The sequence below is a fragment of the Haemorhous mexicanus genome, chromosome 8 (genome assembly GCF_027477595.1).
Source record: "Haemorhous mexicanus isolate bHaeMex1 chromosome 8, bHaeMex1.pri, whole genome shotgun sequence".
Lineage (NCBI taxonomy): Eukaryota > Metazoa > Chordata > Aves > Passeriformes > Fringillidae > Haemorhous > Haemorhous mexicanus.
Genome location: NC_082348.1, coordinates 6,511,576 through 6,533,336, shown reverse-complemented (window position 1 = coordinate 6,533,336; position 21,761 = coordinate 6,511,576). Strand labels below are relative to the sequence as shown.

Sequence of the window (21,761 nt, the reverse complement as noted above, 5' to 3'; positions counted from 1 at the left end):
GACATCCTCCTGTAGGAACAACAAAATTCTGGGAAGCAGCTAGCTACAGTCTTCATCAAGATAAAGAAAGGCAGCCTTGGCATTTTTTAGTCACTCCCACTGGACAAGCAACAACTCTTAAGCAGTTGGCATGTTTTCAGCCAGGCCTGGCTGTACATGCACCTCCCTACAGAATCAGAGCTCTGATGTCTGTGCATTTTAGAGGTGTTAGAAGACAGTGGGATTTAGTTAATTTGATTGTTTCTAAGGACTTGTTTTTTCTTGTTCTGTTGCTGGTGCTAGGTTACCTTTCTGTCTTAAATCTGTAAAAACATTTTTGGCTGTCTCTGAACTCTATACACAGACCAGCTGTTACTGCTGAAACCCCAGAACCATCACCTGCCCAAGGGGAAGGTGAGACATCCAAGAGCTCTCCAGAAGCTGCTTCCTCTGGCTCCTGGGGGCATCCCTGACGCTGAGGAAAAGCTCCTGGGCGTTGTGCTGGCAGCACTGGCACACGCCGTGCTCGATCTGGAACACCTTGGAGCGCAGGTAGCTCTGGCTGGAGCGGATGGAGAAGTCCTCCTGGCAGGCGTGGCAGCAGAACCGCGTGTCCCAGGCCGGGCAGCCGGGCGGGGGCTGAGCTGTTGGCTGCTGGCAGCTCAGACACAGTGGGGTCCCCTGCTCGTCCAGGGCCTGCAGATACCCTTTGCACAGGGAGGCGCTTCCAGCATCAGTCTGCCCTGGAGGAAGGGCTGAGGGATCATTCCCAGTTTCTGGAAGCAATCTGATGGCAGAGAACAAAGTACAGCTCTGGATAAATGATATTCAGCAGTCCAGTTCATGGGGGGGGTTATGCACTGAGTATTTCAATTAGATATCTTTCATGTTCTGAAAAATCATTTTAGCTTAAATAATACCTTGCTCAGATTGATACCTGCACAGTGCAAAGCCTTTACTTGGTTTACATTTCCATTTAAACAAAATTTGGCAATATAACAAGGCAATTTTTCTTCTGCACATCTTACTATACTCAATCGTTAGCTGAAATAATGCTGTATTTATAAAGACATGGTGATTTCCACCAGGCATGTACACATACAAAAGTAAAATGTTTCAGCCCCCTCTTTAACAGAAGTAATTAAGTCAAAGGAAAGATCCTGGTTTCTCTTTACAATCTCCATGGCTGCCTATGAAATTTCCTACTCAAAACAAAGTAGGATACACAGTGCTTGTTTAATAAAGTTTTTAAAAGGGCAATTCCCGTTTGGAATTTTCACTTCATTGTTCCCATTTTTTTTAAATTCTGAGGCAAAATAAGAGCAAATTCGGTGTCCTCAATTTGATGTTCACCTCACAGGAGGGCTGAGCTAACATTCTTTTCTCTAACTGAATCACATAACTATTCTCTTGTTTTATGTTAGTCAGACTCAGTTAATTAGCAGCTCTGTCAGCAGACAACAGATGAAATCTAAATTGTTAAAAGAATAAAACAGAGCTCATTAGCACTACAGCAAGTTTCTTATCTAACTACTGTACTTAAGCAAAGCAGACACTCAGAGCAAATAATTTTACTACCATTAAAAAAAATGTGGCAAAAGAACTTAATCATTCTATTGTATTAATAAACCTACTTTGTGGATGGTTTAGGAGAAGCACCTTTGTCCACAGAAGCCCCCATTTCTTTGGAGATGAGGCGAACGCTGCCCCCGCTGCTGCTGGCCTTGGAGAGCGAGGCTGCTGCCACATCCTCCCTGGTCACATACCTGAGAGAGTGACAAATCCTGTCAGCAAAGGGAGCAATCTCCCTCGAGAAACAGCACTCTGGGCTGCAGCAACATTGGTACAGCACATTCTCTTCAAACATTCCTCATTTTCTGGATGAGAAATGAAGAAAGTTTGGGAAAACGTGCTTTATATACTTCCATATTAAATACCTTTTTCTAAAAGAGAATTCTAACCAGTGAATAGGTAACTTGGTTTGTGTATAACAATTTAAAAATGACTGCAATTTGATACTGCCTGCCAGTGAAACCTGAAAGGCATTTTGTTTCAGTTAGGTGATGTCTCAGTGACACTGGATAATCCAGGAAGCTTTACAAGCTCTGGAGGACTCCTTGCTCTGTTACTTATGTTTGATCTCCCTGCTTTATTTTTGTGTGAAACTCTGCAAAACACAACTGCTCTTATTTAAAACTGCTTCACAGAAACCACTATTCAGACAACTTCTTCTGAGGACATCTCTGAACTGAACATCTGCCAAAACCTACACAGCTGCTGTAGGTCCTGGTAGGTTTTCTAAAACCATTCACAGATTTTTCCTATACTTCATGGAAGGACACAATCAGGCAAGAGGTTAACACTTATTACCCTCTGCTTCTGATACTACTGGAATTACAAACTATTTATTTACTTCATTCTTACCTAAAGCCAAAATAGAGTCACCCTGAGGAATTTAACAGTATGGATTGAAGGGAATAAGAAGGTTTTAGATGGTTTGCATGACATGTTCTGTGCAGAGCAATGACAGCACTGAGGCTACAAATGTCTGTCAAGGAAGGTATCAGAAAAAGAAAGGGAATCAAAGGTACATTTAGGTTTTAACAAGGATCAAACACCAGCCCTTTTCAGTGACACTCAGCAAAGAGAGCCACAGTTTTGACAAATGTCATTCACAGAGAACAGAACTGCCTAAAGAAAAAACAAGAACTGGAAAGGGTTTGAGTTGGCTGTGAATTATGAATAAAACATTAGCTCACTGATGGCAATGATTTAATGATTTATATCTGCTTGCAGGCGGGGAGAAACAAGGTGCTTTGACCTTACTTTTCTGTTGTGGCCCTGAGGTCAGGTTTTTTCCTTTAAAACACCTGGCAAGTTCCAGATGTTAAAACATGCAGTGCAGCAGAGCCAGAGCAGCTGCTGAATGGGGCACAGAGCTGGGCAGGGAAGGAGACACTTCCAGCAGATTCATCAACATGCCTGGTTGCCTCTGTCACTGTGACAAGTATTCACTGAATGTCCAGTTCAGACAGCATCATTCTACTGAAGACCACATTAAATTAATCAAACTTTCTGCAGTAATTAGTTGGAGGAATTAAAACCAAGCCCCACATACCTCTTTGTGCTGCTGCCCCCGGACTGCTTTTTAGAGAGCTCCTCTGCAGCATGAATGGGACTACAGAATATCTGACCACTTTTTCTGACAATCTTCTGTTTCATTGCTGTTAGATGAGTCCATTCTTTCACAAACCTCAGGATCTGGCAAAGAATATGACAGTCAGCAGCAGGACAGGCTTTGCACAGAGCTAATTACAGCAAAACAGTGCCATAGATGAATGCATTCTACCCTGGCTGGAAACAGCTCCTACAACCAGAGATGGTGCTTTCAAGTAACTCTTCACACCCCCCCATCTGTGAACCCACTCAGTAGCTGCTTCACACAACAGCTGGTTCAATCAGTCAGGTATCCCCAGTACAAATTTAAATTCCAAACTTGCTGGAGAACCTACAGAAAGAATCAGTTTTATTCCTACATGATGGTTTTCTGTTTGGAAAATCAGATTTTAAGTTAAGCAGAAAATATTTCCCATCCAGTTTAAATCTGGATTTCCTTACTTGAGTACTTGTGTTTGCAGTGTTCTTCTCAAACCCCATTATGAATGGGATCTTTATTCCTAAATTAACTGAATGTCTCTGTGGAGCTGTGCCTGACAGTGCTTTGAAAACTGTTAGTAGACCAAAGGGACAGTGAGAGTGGAGGCCTGCTCAGGCCTGCAGCTATGATACAATCTAGAACATTCTTATTCAGAACCTTTAGAAGTTATTTTGTTGACTTATGAAAGTTAGTAACTAATCCTGTAAATGAGAAATGAAATGATGCCTGGTTAATTCCTTCTACTGCAGTGTGAACAGGAAGCACAATAATTTGCCAAAGTAAAAGATTCCATAATTAATATTCACATCAACATCTGTAAGATTGCTTTGATGAAACTGTGCCTATATGCCAAGGCCTGGCAGTATTCTGCATTTACTTTTGTAAAAGTAAGTAATCTTCTTCTGCATTAAATATTATATTGCTGTGTCAGCAGAGCTTGTTCTTACCAATGCACGATTTTTTTTGTTCTGGAAAGTCTCTGGTAAATCTTCCCAGTTATCCAGCTGTATGTCCAGTGGAATGAAATTATGATTCAGTGGTTCACCATCCTAGACAAGCAAACAGTTTTGTTTACAGATGCAATGTAGCACAATGTAGAAAAGTAATCTGTTTCAAGTGAATTCTCCTCCCTTCCTACTAAATTTAGTTCCTCAAGGTCAAATTTTTCCAGAATTAACAATAAGGCACAGAGATAACAGCAAAAATGCAAGGAAGGTTATTCATATTAATTGACCTAAAAGTAACAAGGCTGAACAATTTAACTTTTAATAGATCTGATTTTTCCTTGCAGATAGTTCAGACACACAAACTGCCTTATATTAAACTGAAATTACAATCCTCTTGACTGAATTTTAAGGGAAATGAATGATTGGAGATAGGAGAATGTCACTTCATTACAATTTAAAATAAGAATTCTTGAACATTGTTTATCATACTTCTTTGTAATGTCTGAAAAAGTTCTCCACTTAATTTTCAAAGGAATAAGTTGTCCAGGGGGTACATCTAACCAAGGAATTTACTGATGATTCAGAACCATTTGAGAAGAGTCAAAGCAGAATTCCCTGGGGTCTCACCATTCAGTAGATTTTGTGCAGTATCTGGCACCATAAATCTCTAATCCCAGCAAAACCAAAACCAGACGATTGCCCAAAAGCCACCCAAAATGCATCTTTGAATAAAACATGTGAAGCTAGGCAGCAGCATACACTGTAAGTACATATAACAAATTTTCAGATTCAAGAGGACTTTTGGACTCTCTTTGACTTTTCCCAGCTGCCTCAGCCTCATAGAAATGTCTTATCTCAAAGGCTTGCCCTCAGTTATCTGTGCTGCTTCAGTGGCACCTGAATACACTGATTCACTCAGTGAATTGGACAAAATTTTCCCACTGAACTTTCCTATCACTTGAAAGAAGAAATTGGCAAGTCCTGACCTCCCCTTGAATAATGACCTGGAAAATTCCCAGCTGCTGCTTTCTGTACTAAATCACCACTGCAAATTAATGATAATGGACTTTATTAAAGAAATTACTAACTTACACATAGCACCAATGTTGAGCTTTCTGAAAACGTGGTGGCAATATTTTATTTACTTAGTTTGTCAGGATTTACTGTCATTTTTTTATTTGAATTTTGAATGTTATTCTATTCAAGTTATTTTGTTACTTTCCTAATAATAAAAAAGGAATTTTAAACAACTGTCACTGGAATTTCTATTCCAGATGATTTAACATATTAGCCCAATTCTGTAAACCAAGAGAAGTGTTGGGAGTTATGTATCTAAGGAATTATTACTAAATTCCATTGAGGAAAAGAACTAGGATGATAAACTACCTAATTCTTGTACATTTCAGTTAGTACAAAAATATTAATGCTTTTACATCAAGCAGAACAAAGGAGAGCATACAGAAACATTTCATAGAGCAACATTCTCCTTTGCAATTTTAAAATAACAATAACCGTGCATATTTCAGGTTTACCTTTGTATAGAGGTGGATTCTATCAGTATTCCTGCTTGCACAGAACATAAGCCCATCATATATTTTGAATGTGTCTGATTTATCTACAACAGAAAAAATGTTGGCATTAAAGATTTTTATTCATTCATTCTACTCTTAACATTAAAAATAATATTTAATATTTATCTAATTCCAGAACAATGTAAGGTGCAGAGCTCAAGCAGCTAACTCTGAAAGGTATTTGTGTATTTCATTTTCTGTTTCTCCTGGATGACCCATCATCTGTTTGCCTGTGTCTGTCCTGAGTTCCAGTAAAATCATCCACATTCCCAGCTGCTGGTTTGACACAATCCTGAAGTCACTCAGCTCTGGTTTGCTCCAGGAGCTGTGTGGAAAGGCTGGGCTTATCCAGCATCCAAATTCAACAAATGTCCCAGGCCAGAATGAGAAAGTCCCATGCTGGTGTTTGTACTTCTGTGTTTCAGAGGTGTAGGTTTTTAATTAAAACCCATTTTTCATGCCAGAGGCATTTAATCCAGTTTCACAATGGGATAGAATTGTTCTTTCAGAGTCACACTTTACCTTCTCCACGTTCTTTTTTGCGTTCTTCCTTTTCAGTGCCAACAGTTTCCTGTTCTCTGATTTCAAGAGATTTGTGGGCCCCCAGTTCCCCCAGATTTCCTCTTCTACCTTCAGCACTGCCCTCTGCTCTCTCTCCATCTCTCCTGAGCTCCTCTTCCTCAGTCTGGCACCTGGGAGCTTCACCATTTCTCTCACCTAAATACAAAGAAAGAAGCAAAGCAATGTTCTGTGTTACCTGGCAGGTACCTAATAACACCCCTGAGACAGGAACACATCACTGAAATACAAAGAAATGGCACTGCATTCTCTAATAATATTATGATGCAACCACTTAGGAAGTTAGCTCTAACTTTAATGGTAGGAGAACAAACACATGGAACAAAGCTTTTAATTTATGTAATCCCCTGCACCCAGATTAATGTAAAAATATATATATGAAATAAACAATGCAGTTAGTAATTCTATATTATATACAGTTATTATATACAGTTATTACTACTACACAAAGTAGTTTCCCAAGACATTGATTTATAGCTGTGAAACTCAGAAGTTGTCCTTATTTGAACAAGCCCAGAGATTTAAACAAATAAAAAAGGAAGCAAAAAGAACCTTACCCGTGGCTTTGCAACTGAAATGACAAATACTGGCATATATTTATAAAAATGTTTCATTAATTTTCCAGATAGCTTAAATAAATTTAGTAAAAGAAATCTACTGTGAGCTGGTGGAGAAAGAAAAGCCATATTTTCCAGATAATGTCTCTCATGACAACAACACAATGCTCAAGTTAATAAAACTCCAACAGCCCACTGCTTAGTTTTGAAAGGTGAAGAAAAGTATTGCTGTTTAATTGTATTCAGAATAACCATAAACTTCAAGGAAGATGAGAGGGACATTTGCTGCAAACAAAACAAAGGATATAGTCTTCCTTATGGAATTTATAACCTATTAACATTTTATGGGTATTTTTCACTTGTTTCAAGTTAGACTCATGTAAAAGATCCTTGGGAAAAGCAAGACTAAAGAGTATCATATTTTCCTGGACTTCTGTGTAGTCACAGGTTCAAAATAATTGTACTTATTGAGCCTGATCACAACTGAAATGAAATGCATGTTTCCCTCTGCAGCACCCCTTACTCACCATCCCTGCTCTGGGGGCAATGGCACATCTCACAGTAAGGCAGCAGAGCATTGTTAGTGTAAGTGCAAGCACTGCAGTGCCAAACTTTATTTAAATCTGTACTTTCACTTGAAGCATTTAAGTCACAAGGACGGAGTTCACTGTTTTTTTCTGAAAATAAAGAAGGCTTTTTTCCAGTCAGAGATGTTTTCTTTTTATTACTGGAGCTGACTGGGGTCGATCCACTTATGCTCTTTGCTCTTTTGGCTTCATGTTCACAAGTTTCTTCATCACAAATTTCCTCCACCTCACTTATCCTTGTGGAATCCAGGTTTTCATTGCTCTTCTCTGCACCCTCTTCTTTTGTGACTGCAGAAGATTCTGAATCATTGTATAACAATTCATCACCAGAAAATCTTTTGCGTTTCTTCTCCGTGGAGGATTTGGGGGAAAAGAAGGAACGGATGTCATGCTGTCTGTCCTTTTCAAACTGGGGAAGAGGAAAGGAATAGGAATCACAGAATCATTTAGGTTGGAAAAAACCTCTAAACCCCACTTATGACTGCATCAGAAACTGTTAAACAAAAGATATTTTTAACAAAAGACAACTTCAAGAACAAACAGTGAGCAGGAAAAGCAATTCAACATTCCTCCTCTGATTTCAGAACAGTATTTTCAATATTCTCCTGGAAGTCCTGAAATGGCACTACCAGAAAACAGGTACACAGAACTTACAAGCTGTGGGCTTTTTTTGAAGATGTTCATTACAAGGAAAGGTTTTCAAACACTGTTTTAAATATTAGTCCAATGAATTCAGCACAGTTAGCAAAGATGTGATTTGAACAGAAATTACTTGGTCTTATCTGACTCTGAGGGTGGCTCAGTCACCTAAACATAACATAAGGACCCATCAGAAGATGTAGATGACATTTATTCCCCACAGAGCACTTTTCCCAACTTCACCTAAATTTTAAAATGGAATTTACATTACTTTTTCCTACTTTTTTGATGTTTCTCCATTAGTAATGTCTGAAGTGGACAGAAAGCTGAAGCAAATGGCTGTTACAATTTTTTTAAAAGGAAAGAAAACAAAAAAAAACAAAGTTTCAAGTCTTACATGTGTAAATAAAAGCTCATTTTGGGGATCTTCTAGACTTTCATTTGGGGTCCAGGTCTCAGCAAAACTCAAAAAATCCCATTTGTCCTTATCCCCTTCTTCAGCCTGCATTTTTTCTTTCTTGCCATTCAAGGTGCTGCCTGTGACTTTGGCCTAGAGGAACAATAATGGTAAGTGCTGTATTTAGCACACTGCAAACAGTGAAGCTGTACACAAAATGTCAGAATTTATTGAGGATAAAAGAGAATATATACACTGTGTACACCTTCTAACAGCCGTAACATGTTTTGCTTGGCATGTGGAGACAAATATGGGCAGAATTATTTAGTGACAGAACTTGTAAGGTAAATTGATGTTGAATTACTGAGCCCCACCTCAGGAGGAGGAGACTCATAATGCACCAGGCAGGATGAGCTTTAAGGACCTTTCCAACCTAAACCATTCTATGATCCTTCAACTGCTAACAACAATTGGTTGATACTTGTGGAAAATGGCAACAGAAGAAAAGATTAGTGTAATCTTCCATCTCCTGGAAAAGAATTATCTGAGAATGCCTCCTCCTCTCAGAAAGGAAGCTTAGTTTAGGCACAACATTCATTCAATTAAAAAAAAGAAACAACCCACAGCAAATTCTATCTGTTATGAGCGAGCAGAATGCCTGAATGCCTTAAAATTGTAGACTGAGAAACAATAGCAATAAAAAGCTAGAAGATAAAACAACCATCTCCTATGCATATGATCCCTCCCGTTCCCTTTGGCAAAGACTCATTATCTTTGCATCCTGAATGAAGAGCAAAAAGCTAGAAAAGACTAAATCAGGACAAACACAGACATTTTGATGATCAGCAATTGTAGGTGTATCACTTTGTCTCAGAGTGTTCCAGATACACAAGACTGCTGTGGCATTGGAGTGCAGCCCCAGCCCCAGCGAGCTCTGCCCCCACGGCCCCACGGCACACGCACCTTGCGGTTGAGCATGGCCCACATGAGGGTGTCCATGGTTCCTTTGGCAATCAGGAAGTGAATGTTCACTGAGCTGCACTGCCCAATGCGGTGTGCTCTGTCCTCTGCTTGTTTAATGTGGCCTGGATCCCAATATAATTCAGCAAACACAACGTGAGTGGCAGCAGTGAATGTTAAACCCTAAGGAGAATAAGTAGATGCATTCTTTAAAAAAAAGATACCACACACAAAAACTGATTAGCTTTAACAAGCTACAGGTTGTACAGGACATCTTGATATGGAAATAAGAGGTGGTCCTCAACAGTAGATGGGTTTATTTTACTGATTCTTCCTTGTGCCTCAGATTCAAAAAATACTTCAATATTGTGCAAAGGCTGCACATTGCTTTTCATTATAGAATAACAACTATTTCTTATTAATCTAGTTCTTTTAGAGAGATGGAGTTTTTCTAATTATTTAAGAATGAGATACTGCTGCTTATCATCATTTAGCTCAAACAAATTCAATAGAGGCTTAGAACTTAGTTAACCTGATTAGTGCAAAGAAATGAACACAGGGCCTACAAAGGCCAAATTGCATGAAGACAAATTGTCTTCAGTAAACCACTTCATTCACCAATGATTTCAGCAGCTATATTCTTCAGCTGTATTAGTTCTCGTATTTTCTGTTCTGCCCTACCTGACCAGCTGCCTGAATACTCAAAATAGCAACCCGGGTCTCGGGGTCCTTCTGGAACTGATTGACGAGGTGAATCCTCTCTGCAGAGGGAACACTCCCATCTATGCGGATGTAGCGAGCCTGTGACATTACAACAGAGACTAAATGACATCATCAGTGCCTGTTTTCAGACCCAATCCCTCCCTGTCCCCCAGTAAAAATAGGAAAAGGACTGTTCTATTCCTTTCATGGGGATCAGGATACACCAACACTCTTTTGCCCTTTGATTTAAAATAATGTCTCTCTGTAGAGAAGTGCAGACTTTGTATTCGCTGTTGCAAAAGTAGAAGGTAAAATGAACATGGGATCTTAAAATGGAATATTTCACAGAAGAATCTGGAATTACCCTGACACCATTTTTTTAAATTCCAAAAAATTAAAAAGAATAAAAATACAAAATAGCAAAGTTAGCCACCATTCCCAAGCAATAGTTAAGAGTCCATGATCAAAATAAGGTGAAAGCTGTTTGCAAACATTTTTACTGCTTTGAATTAAACATTCAGGTGAGATGATAGTGTGCAGTTAAACCCCTCAAAAATAGAAAGAAGCAAACTGAAAAATCTGGAAAACAATTGCCTACAGCATTGATTTAATAATAATAATAAAGTCATACCGGATACAAGTGTGTTTACATCATCCTTAAACACAAAGCAGTTCTTCAGAACCACATGATCCCTTTTAATCCAGTGGCACTGATCCGTACACACATAAAATCCTTCCACTGCTGTACTCGTGTGCAGTTCTGCTGAATTCAAGCACAGCTGACAGCCATTTGTGTAAGTGAAGGTACATTTGCGTGCACATTTGTTAAGGCTTTACCTTGCTCTCTATCACTGCCTCTGTGCAGGCTTGCAGCATGCTCAGGTGATGGGCAAAGACGAGGAACTTCAGTTTGTCATTGTCAAGCATCATTTTGATGTAGTCCTTGACTGCTCCTGCCTGCAGTGAACGAGTGTTTTCATTAGTGAGACACACAAAATGTTCAAAAAGACATTTTTTATTTTCATGTCTTTCAATTCCTTGTAACACGAAAAGGTAAATTTCCATATCTTTTGTTATCTGTGTAACACTTTATCAAACACTGACATTGCTAAGAAGCAAATAATTCCGATTAATTTTGTTTAAAAAAAAAATCACAACTTGATGTCTTTGAGAAACCTAAGTTACTCCTTCAGAGAGAGAAAAACCACACATTTATCCTCAAAAGATTATATAATTACATGGCACTTCTTCCACATTAAGATGTAGATAAACCCCTTTTTAATTCAAACATCATTATCTGATGTTTTAATCCATATTCGAGAAAAACAAACCTATTTCAAACAGACAAGGTAATATTTTCTGTATCCACACACACAAAGCCATATATCAAAACTGAAAGAATAAATCTGATATGTTCACGATACCATAATCATAAAATATTGCTCTCTTTAAGCATTCATAGAATTCTTTTGTGTCAAATGTAATTTCCAGTATCTTTTGCAAAAGCTATTAAAGCAATGATGACAGTTAATAACAAAATTTATCAGTGATCAACAGTTAATGCAATACACATTGCAGTGGTCATCAGATTTCTTTTTTGTAATGGGGTTCTGCCTATTCCATTCCTATTCCTATTCCATACAGGGAAAAAGAGAGTGTTTCTCCATGTCATGATTATAAAACAAACCAAATAACCTCATCTTGTCTTCTGGCCAATAAAACCAATTTTATGAGGTTAAAAACACACACTGGATAATTTAGGGATATTAAGGAAAGACTTGCTGACTCACCTTGGCAATGGCTGTTTCCTTATACATGCGTGTGATCAGACTCATGACTTCAGAAAAGTGGCTTTCAGTGGCATCTGATCTCAGACTTCTCATTAATTTCTCCCACTCTGCAAAAGTGGCATTCAGATTCTAATTGGCAGGAGAGACCAGTGGTTAGATACAGAGTACAAAGTACAGGTATGTTTTAAGTGAAATATTTAGGAACTTTGGAGAACTCTATCAAAATTTGCTAAAAGTAAATGTAGGATTCAAAATCTATGGGAAAAGAAGACTGAAAAGAAGATTGTACTAGAATTAGAAAAAAATCATCATTGATGAAAAAGGGAATTGCAGTATTAGTGTTCTTTGTGTTATATTTTAAAAAACAGTAACAGAGATACTCTGCTTTATAATCACACAATCTTTATAACTACATATAATACATGCATACATAAAAATACATATCCCACATAGATATTTCCATTTATTAACAAATGTATTTTTAACAAAAGTGGAAAATTTACCTTTGCTGCAGCTTGTGGGAGGTCAAATGGAATACGTTGCCTGACTTTGGGAGGCAGCTGAGTTAGGACATCATTCTTCAGTCTTCTGATCATTATTTCACTTAAAAGTTGATGTAGTTCCTCTAAGTTTGAAGCTCCTCTACAATCCCACTGCCTTCTTTTACCAAAAAACCTGAAAATGATAAATCAATACAGAGTGTAAACATGAGATCTTCCAAATTCAATAGAAATCTTCAGTACATCATCAATTTTAAAGCCCATTAGTGGATATGAAAGTGTGCTTCAACTTCTCAGCAGCCAGCACTGCCTGCAGGAGTCACTGCCCATCACCTGCACACAATCCTGTCTATTCCCAGCTTCCCATACTTCACTGTCCACAGGAAACAGAAGTTTCAGGTTTAATTTTGGAACTCCTGTTTCAATGGACTAATGAGAAGAATACACCACCAAGAGAATAATCTTTATTATATTACAGACAGGAAAGCCATCATGAAAACTGCAAATATCACCATCAATACTCCTTTTTTCCCTTCTCTAAGAATTCCTTCTTAGCTACTGTCAGAGAGAGAGGATTGCATGTCAGAGGATTTAAAGCTTAAGCTATCATCTTTAAAAGTTAAATAGAGGAAGAAGGTCTAACATTAGGAGGCTAAAGGCTGAAAAGAGAACAAATTTATTAACTCAATCTTCCTTATTGTTTCTTTGCTTTGCTGATTTTGAGGAAGTGTTGCAGCAGGAACAACAGCTTTTCTCTGTCAGCATCACCGGGAGACAATCAAATAATGAACATGACAGATTTGGAGAAAAGCCCAGATAGCATTTTCCAGAGCTAGGAGTGTGTTAAAAGCATGTAATTTTTATTAAAAGACAAAAAGCCACAAAACCCCCACAATAATTTAGGGATTTTCAAGCCTTATTAACTTTATCAACAGTGTTCTAATTAGCTGAATTAGCTGAATCTAATCATTTGGGAAAGGGGCTGAGGGAGTCTCTTCTGCACTGGTGAAGTGGGAAAGGCACAGATGGAAGACAGCAACATCTTTTGCTCATATCCCCTCCTTGGTCTATTTATATAGGTGTCCTTATAAAGGCTTCCTTCCTCCACCCTCAGCATCAGGCTAAGACAGAAATGGCAGGCTAAACCTCACAGAAATAGTTTGGAGTTCATCTTTAAAACAGGTGTCTAGGGACACCTAAGGAAAAACCACCCAAATTTTCACAGGAAGTGCTGCATAAAATAATCCTATCAAGTTTATTACCACAGGATGTTTTGTTCCAGCCAAGTCATGAAGAAAAAGTTATTCACTGAAAGCTTGCCAAACCCTGAACTTGATTTTTATTACATTTATGGTATTCCAAAAATAAGATAATCATCTATGATTGAGTAGCTAACCATGCTGTACCCACGCACACTTGTGGTGTGAAAATTACAGATGCATTCAGTCAAAACATCGTGGAAAAAATAGCATTTCTGTCTGAAAATTAGACAGTGATCTTCTGATGTTATTTGAAGTTAAATACTGATAAAGTCCATATGATGGAGGGAAAAAACCAAGTTTTATGAATATGAAACCATGTAATTATTATTGTAAAAATTAAATCTAAATGCTAGCCAATTTAGCTGACAAAAATCTGTTATTCTGAATACATGCAAAGTTGCAGATATGAAATTGTTAGGTAAGACAGTCAGCCTGTGCAATATAGAGACAAGTACTGGACTTTTTTGCCCACCCAAATGTGGTGAGGTCACATAAAACCTGGATCCCATAATAAAGAGAGGTATAAATTATTACATGACCTGAACTTAAGACTGAGAATCAAAAACTCCAGTTCTGAAGGTAAAACCTCCACAGCTCCTACTAACAAGACTAAATGTATAAACAATTTTACTTAACAGAATGCATCAACTCTATTTAAAACTTTAACAGCATTAATTAATTAATTTAATCAGTGTCATCCTTTTCCCAATGCTCTTTGATGGAGGAGATGGTTGCTGACCCTGGGTTTCAAAGCAAGATGGTGTGATAGAGCAGTAAAGGTGCTAGCTACTGATTCTCTCACTTGGCTTGACAAGAAAAACCAAAGATGCTCATGTAAATGTAAATAAGAATGTAAATAAGCAAGGGCAGTAATACCTGACACGAGCATCACAGTATTTTTTAGCATATTCATTCCAAGTTCCAAACCTTCTTGGAAAGAGTGCCTCAATCTGCATGAAGAGCTGTATTAAAAATAAAACAGCAACAGTGAAAAATTTAAAATTGCCTGTGAAAGGAAGACTAATCATAAATAATCAAGACATGATTCTTGTGCTAAGTTTACATTTAATATTTGCACAAAACCCACACAGCTTGGCCTGCATGCCAAAGAAATTCCACAGGATACAGGAGGCTTCAGAGAGGACAGCTGTGGGAAGCCCTCAAAGAATAGAGCACTCAGATCACTGTAAGAGCACTGACAGCTTGGAAAAGATTCACATTCAACAAGAAAACGTGGATGAGATGAAGTTATTCATTAAATACAGTTTTTATCATTTACCAGGTACATGGGCTTCTGCAAAGCTTCAGTGCAGGTATTGCATGAGTGGTCTGCCTCCTAAAATGAAAAACCTACCCAATCCTTAAGTTTTACTTCAAAAAACGGACAATATCAATGCAGACCAGAAATTTCACTTTTTTTTCCCTGCTGAATAGCAGGAGGCAAATACTAGTTTAGATGACCTTAACCAGGAGGAATCCTGCTTTACAAGCTGTTATACCGTCAAAACTTCCTGCCTTCTGAGATCATTTTCTATACATTTAAAGACTTTATACAAAGATTCTGCTTATGACACAGAACTGATTAAAGACATTTAATGCTTTTTATACTCTGCCTTGTAAGCCACTGAAGAACATCAGTATCACTAAAAAATATCTCAAATTGTTTTCCATTTGGCCATGAATTTTGATCCCATTGCTGTAGTCAAGGACAAGTTATATGGAATTTCCTTTAAAGACCTTTAACAATGATACTGGTCTCAGTATCCACGTACTATATAAAGGCAGAACACTTTCTAACTTCAATTCTTCATCCAGGGCTGGTTGCAATGTCATTGTACAGGAAATTTTAGTAACTATCCACACCCATAAACATAAATATTAGTAAATTTTTAGGTAAGTACTCATGATATACCAAGCTCTTTTCCATACCACAGATATCTTCCTCAAGTTATGAAGTCTTTGAACAAATTAAATTAATAAAGGGTCTTGGCATAAAATCTATTTACACAGTAAGGAATTCTGAAGCATAAAATATTCTTTATTTAATGCTTTTGAGTTCCTTCAAAAATCAGCTCTTATATTCCATTTTTCCCCTACATTTGATAAATAAAGGCAGCTGTCTTGGGTTCAGTATAAAACCCAAGAGGGTTTTTGTTACCCCTCTGCTCCTCCCTAATTCCATAAGCTGAACTTCCTTCAAAGGAAAATTTGTCATTCTAGATTTGCAACAAGCATAGCCTGTATTTTTTTCCATTGAATTGAACATTAGCAATATCCAACAGACCAGTGAAACTAAGGGCTTTCTTTATCAGATGATGAAGTAGAAGATTTATTACAAGATCTTGTCCACCAAAGACTCCCCTACCCAGGAGAAACAAGCAGTTCTCTGCTCAGGTTCTTTAGTTTTTATTTCACCCCACTATCAGTCTGTTACATGCAAGATTAATTTCTCACAAGAAACACTGTCTCAATTCACCTGTGCACAAGCTTGAAACAGGTTTGTAAATCAACTCAAACAAAATTGGTTTAGTTTCTTATACTTGTCCTTCCTGATGCAGCCAGTGCACCTTTTGATGTCATAATGCATGTAATTGAATATATTCAAGGAAACTACAAAACTGAACATTTATTACTGATATTATCATTAAAAAAACAAACAAAACCAAACCCAAAACAAATAAAACACAACATTTCAAATACCTCTTCAGGTCTTCCTAGAGCAGGAGTTCCAGTAAGGAGAACAGCTCTGAGAGCTTTCTGAACAATTGGCAGTAAAATCTTGCTACGGGTGGCATTTCTGGATTTCATATAGTGTGACTCATCAATCACAACCACCTTAAACTTCTGCCTGTACAAAGTGTCTACCAAGGTCTGTGCATCAGATGTTAACAGCCCATACCCCAGAATTGTTACTTTGCTCGTTGATATTCCCCTGAAAGAGAAAATCCACAAGTTTTCTTAGTAAATTTTTATTGTAGAACAATTAATATAGCAGTGAGATTATCAAAAATTATTCTCAGAAGGTTATGTGCGTCTCCTTTTGGATTGATTGACACATGGGCTGTCAGGCTAACAACAACAGCTTTTGGTGCTTAAAACATCTCACACTTCTCAACCACACACATTTCATAACCATTTTCAGAGGACACACATTGCATTCCAAAGGAATTTCATTGATCTAGATGCATTGCTTCACCATGTGCTGCTTTCCAGGGGCATCCCATTGGAAAAATCCACTTTGTGGACAAAAAGTTACACACAAGCCAAGATATTAATTAGCACCCAAACACCTGAAGTAATAATATCTCTGTGCAAGCTTTCTACTGCTCTGGGTACAAAGAGTCCCCTTACCAGCAGTCTGAGAGGATTAGGCAGACTGTGCCTGAGTATTTGGGCACTGTGAAAGTACAGACTGGGCTGAACCTCATCACCTGGAAAAACCATTCCTGTCAGAGCTGTTATCCAGCTTTTTTGCTCAAATAGAACAAGAAGAAAACAAAAAAATCTGGAAGCAGGCAGTCAACATGGCACAAGGTTAAAAATTAGTATTTAATTGAAAATGAACTTTTTTATAACAAATTTCAAGATGTATACAGGTCCAAGGCATGAACTGATATTAAAATCACTAGAGAGCACTGTGGCCCTTCAGGAGCAGCACAGGAACTCAAAGCTGTTAGACACACAAGCCACCAGGATGGGGTCATAGCTGGTCTACCCATCTGTCAGACACCACTGCCCTGCTGGCATCATTTCTGTCTGTTCTTCAGTACAAGAGATCAAGAAACCAAACAAGCTGAAGTTTCCTTGAGGACTTAAGAGGAAGAAAGTATGCAGCTACAGAGCTTACAGAAAGTAAATGCATATATAAAGTATGCAGCTTCCTCTTAAGAGGAAGAAAATGCAGCTACACATTCATGCTCCTGGATATGGAAGTGCAGTGGTTTGAGGGTTTGAGCACTGGGCCTGTGGCCCTGCAGACTCTGGCTGTCACTGTAGAGATAAATGTAGCAACCAGGAAAGCATGAATTTCCCTTACCTTTTCTGAAGGGGACGTTAAAAAAAATTACAAATAAACTTATTTATTTTGGTGGAACCAATTTATTCAAGAAACTTCCATTTTCAAATTTGGCCAGAAATTACAAACCTAAACTGATGCCTAAGTTTATTTTAACCTATTTTAATCAAGAAGTTAACACAAGCAGTAAACTTGGAAGTTTTGAAGAAAAGCAAAGTATTAAACTGAGAGAAATCAAAGCTTAACATATGGAAGCAGAATTGAACAAAATGCTAAACCAAATTTGGCAGCTGTATTTTTGCATTTTCTTACAAATGCATGAAACACTTTCTAATGTTAAAATATTAACTAGTTCAACAGCAACCTCACTTATAGCTAGGAAGCCTCCTGGGAATTAAATTAACAGAAACCCAAGTTTTCATCTTTCCTTGGTTTTGAATATAAGTAAGCAATAATAAGTTAAGGTGTACTCCTTTAAAAAAAAAATCTTGAAAGGAACAGAATTTCAACTGCCATTTAATTTTCCCACCGTTTTGCCTAGTCCACATTTCCCCTTTATGCGTGAAGCACTAAAAGCACTGAGTGCTTTTCAGATAAATACCTTTTAAAAAAAAAGCTAATTTTAGTTTCTCTATTCCTATGATGAATTTAAATTTTGACTATCAGTAGGAATTACCCTTTGATGAAGCTTTCAAAATGCATTTTCAGTTGGATTTCTGTGGTTACCAGGAAGGTTCCAAGCAGCACATCTTGGCAGTCAAGTCACACTCTGATATTCCCAGAAAAGAAGAAGATCAGTCTCCCTCACACCAAAGTTTTAGAACAAGATCTAAACATTAGCATAAAATCAACCAAGTCATTTACAGTAAAGCAGACAAAAACCACCCTTGCAATTCAGGGTAATAGGAGAGTTATTCTAATAACACCCAAGCCATAGCCTCTCTGATGAATTCATGCTATTAAATCTAAAGATAGAAAGCGTAGGGCACGATGACCTTTTCAGTTATTTAGGGATTACTTATTTGAACTTACAAATTTCCTCAGTGTGCTAAATGGAATTCTAACAGTAATTACTTCCTTATTTTGTAATGTACACCAGAAGTTCTCCAAAAATGTTTTACAGAAGCTAATGAATTCAGCAGAGTTGAGAAATAACTGTGTATGTTCAATTTGAGACACACTGAAGTAATCTAATTTTCAGCAGACAAGCATTTGCTATTTTGCAAAAAGCAGATCCCTCAACCTCAAAGAAAATGAGTAACTACTATAATACAAGAAGAGACAACTGGGAGGAGTGGCTGATAGCCCAGAGGGTGTTTCTGATAGCCCAGAGGGTAGCCCTGCTTGAGCAGGGGGTGGGGTAAGCAAGCCTTTCTAGAGAAGAACAACAAACTACTCACCCAATATCAGTTTTGTTCTGAATGATGCTAATGTCATCTGGAGAGAGCTCTGGAATCCACTTCTCCATCTCATCCACCCAAGGGTATCTCAGAGAGGAAGGCACTACAATTAGGAGAGGCCATTCATTTTTATAGTAATATGAAATGGCAATTGCTTGAATTGTTTTTCCTAGCCCCATCTGGGAAATGAAAATAAAAGAACAACATTAAAACCAGAAGTCTGCTCAGAAAGCATATTCCATTCAGAAGAGCCCAAAAGATTTTGCAAAGACAGAACCAAATAAAGAAAACCCAGTCAAAGAGCTACTTATGTAGCATTTATTTAATTATCACTTTGTTACCAGAGATCATCTTTTATGAAACAAGATTTTCCTAGTTAAATGTATTAATACATTAATAATGTGTTATATCTGGTGACCTCATCAAAATCAGAAGCAGCATTTCCATTAATCTCAGAAGATTTTCAGTTCTGAGTCTTAATAGGAGAGACTAAAAAAATCAAACTCTTTAATTTTTTGAAGCTACTAAAAACATTTTTAAAATACTATGCAAAGGAAAGAAAAATACAGGATGCCTTCTTACAATAACAACAACTTTGTCCTCAATTGCATAGGAAGTGAGGAACAGAGACCTGTGGGAAGAGCTCTGGGTTTGACCCAGTGGATCAACAAAAAGAAACTTCTGCTCTGATTCACCAGGGCTGATGGTTTCTCCTTGGCCTGTACCAGATGAGAAAGCCCAGATAGTGAGAATTCAGATATACACACATGAGAAGGATTCAAAAGATCTACATTTAACAGGAAAGTACATGCTTCATATTGCCAAGGTGGGAATGCTCCCATCTGTGAATAATAATGGCAACAGATGATTATAAGAGTCAGAATTTAGGGTTTTGTTTAAAAAATATCACACACTTCCCCAACTCCCCCCACCAAAATTTTATCAAAGAATGCAGTTATTTTCTCTGCTTGTTCACATGGCAAGAGATAATTCCCAACTCCTGTGAAACACCAAAGCAGAGATGAGCCTTAAAATGCTCTGGGCAGGTTTTCCATGGAGAACAGGGAACATTTGAGTGGATTTGCTGCTATCTAACTACTCACAGCAGTGAGACATAAAACAACTTACACCTCCAGTATTGAGTCTAAAAGTGACTTAATGATGTAATGAAGAGATTTCCCAAGTACAAAAGAAAACAATTAATTTTTCTACTATTAATAGAAAGAAAATAATAGGAAAGCTACTGTGATACTCAGTTTTCATTCAAAGCTGCCAAGTTTTCATTAAAATTTTCCTGCAAGTTCCCCTTGTGTCACCAGTAGTTCTTAGGTCATCTGAAAATAACTCCAAGGAAAAAAAAAACCCAAAACCCAACAAAATAAGATTCATTTTTAGTTTGCTGCCATGGCTGTGTCCCTAACTCAGGCTCTGCAGGCCCTGGTGATAATCCAGGCACTGGGTTGAAATGAATATGGAATAAAAGCAAGGCTTTTATCATCAGCACACCCAGGGCTGGATGCAGATCCCACAGAGCTGATCAGCAGGTAGGTAACAATGTGAGAGACTAGAAAAACTGGAGAAAATATTATGGTCTTGGGTTTAGTATAAAGCCATCTTTCTCCAGCATGGAAATGGATGACACTGAAATTTTAGGGGAAAAATTTTGTCTGTCCCCACTGTGAGAAGAAATGGAAACATATTTGTAGATCACCTTTCAAAAAATACTGGGTTTATCTTTAATCCTTACATAGTTACAGAGCCCAGGGATATGTACAGTAATTCTCTGACCTTGAGTTTTCCTCCATTTCTTTTTACATAAAAGCTCACAATACTGATATTTAATTTTGTCAACATTGTCTTATGAGATAGGACAAAAAGCACAGGATACACACCAGTGCAAAATACTTCCTTCAGTGCCACACCTATTGTCATTATGAAATATACAACTTTTATTTTGGAATAAATGTATCTTCTAGGACTTTTTATTGCTAACATAATTATGCACAGCTCATTTTCTAGTTCAAGGATGGAAATAAACTGTTTTAATAAAAAAAAGGCTACTGCTGATATTTTGATTTTTCCCAAGCTTCCCTTTTCTCTTACCCTGAATACTTTTGTATTCTCCGCAGCTCCCAGATATTTTGCATTCTATGCCAGGACAGTTTATCTCCAGATGTAATGAGATTTTTATAGTATGAGGAGATGCTTAAATCCCAATAATCCATCTCCCTCTCCCTCCTAGTGTGTCAAGAAAACCCAAATTAGAATTGTGAGACTACAGCAATTCTCTTTTTCAGAAAGGTTTTATACTGGCAATACTTCAAGAACATTATTACAAAAATGTTTTATCTGGGGGAAGAAATGTTGGACTCGGATTTCCTTGATATGGACTACAACATATATATTTTTAACAACATGGACACAATGAATTTTGCTATTACTACTTGATTAGAGCACTTTAAAAAATTCATCTTTGGAAACCATATCTGTTAAAAATCTCTTTGGGCCAGGAATGTCTAATAATGCACTAAAAATAGCTTGCTATGCAATTATAAAGCACTTTTAAAAAATCAACTGAGTCAGTGTTTTTAAAATGTAACAGTACAGGAGATTTAACCTACAATTAAAAGTAACCTTTTAAGTTTTCTCAAGGATTCCTCTAAACTTATGTCAGGTTTCAATTTTTCCCTCACTTAGGTATTTTCAGGATATTTGCTGA

At 37.6% G+C, this 21,761-nt stretch overlaps 1 protein-coding gene across 6 annotated transcripts in view; it reads right to left on the bottom strand.

Annotated features, from left to right (window-relative positions):
• Positions 1-21,761, bottom strand: part of ZRANB3 (zinc finger RANBP2-type containing 3) — a 40,856-nt gene that overhangs the window by 1,341 nt on the left and 17,754 nt on the right. For 2 of the 6 annotated variants that reach the window (XM_059852564.1, XM_059852562.1), the window contains 16 exons: positions 19,043-19,221; positions 16,328-16,559; positions 14,504-14,589; positions 12,369-12,540; positions 11,866-11,994; positions 10,913-11,032; positions 10,055-10,174; positions 9,377-9,556; positions 8,414-8,566; positions 7,318-7,786; positions 6,177-6,371; positions 5,616-5,698; positions 4,084-4,185; positions 3,098-3,240; positions 1,614-1,745; positions 379-766 (listed from right to left, as the gene is read on the bottom strand). In XM_059852564.1, the coding sequence (XP_059708547.1) occupies positions 379-766; positions 1,614-1,745; positions 3,098-3,240; positions 4,084-4,185; positions 5,616-5,698; positions 6,177-6,371; positions 7,318-7,786; positions 8,414-8,566; positions 9,377-9,556; positions 10,055-10,174; positions 10,913-11,032; positions 11,866-11,994; positions 12,369-12,540; positions 14,504-14,589; positions 16,328-16,559; positions 19,043-19,221 (2,883 nt within the window). Of the gene's footprint in view, positions 1-378; positions 767-1,613; positions 1,746-3,097; positions 3,241-4,083; positions 4,186-5,615; positions 5,699-6,176; positions 6,372-7,317; positions 7,787-8,413; positions 8,567-9,376; positions 9,557-10,054; positions 10,175-10,912; positions 11,033-11,865; positions 11,995-12,368; positions 12,541-14,503; positions 14,590-16,327; positions 16,560-18,318; positions 18,412-19,042; positions 19,222-21,145; positions 21,281-21,761 lie in introns of all 6 variants that reach the window. The other 4 variants (XM_059852568.1, XM_059852566.1, XM_059852567.1 and 1 more) reach the window with 4 other exon arrangements.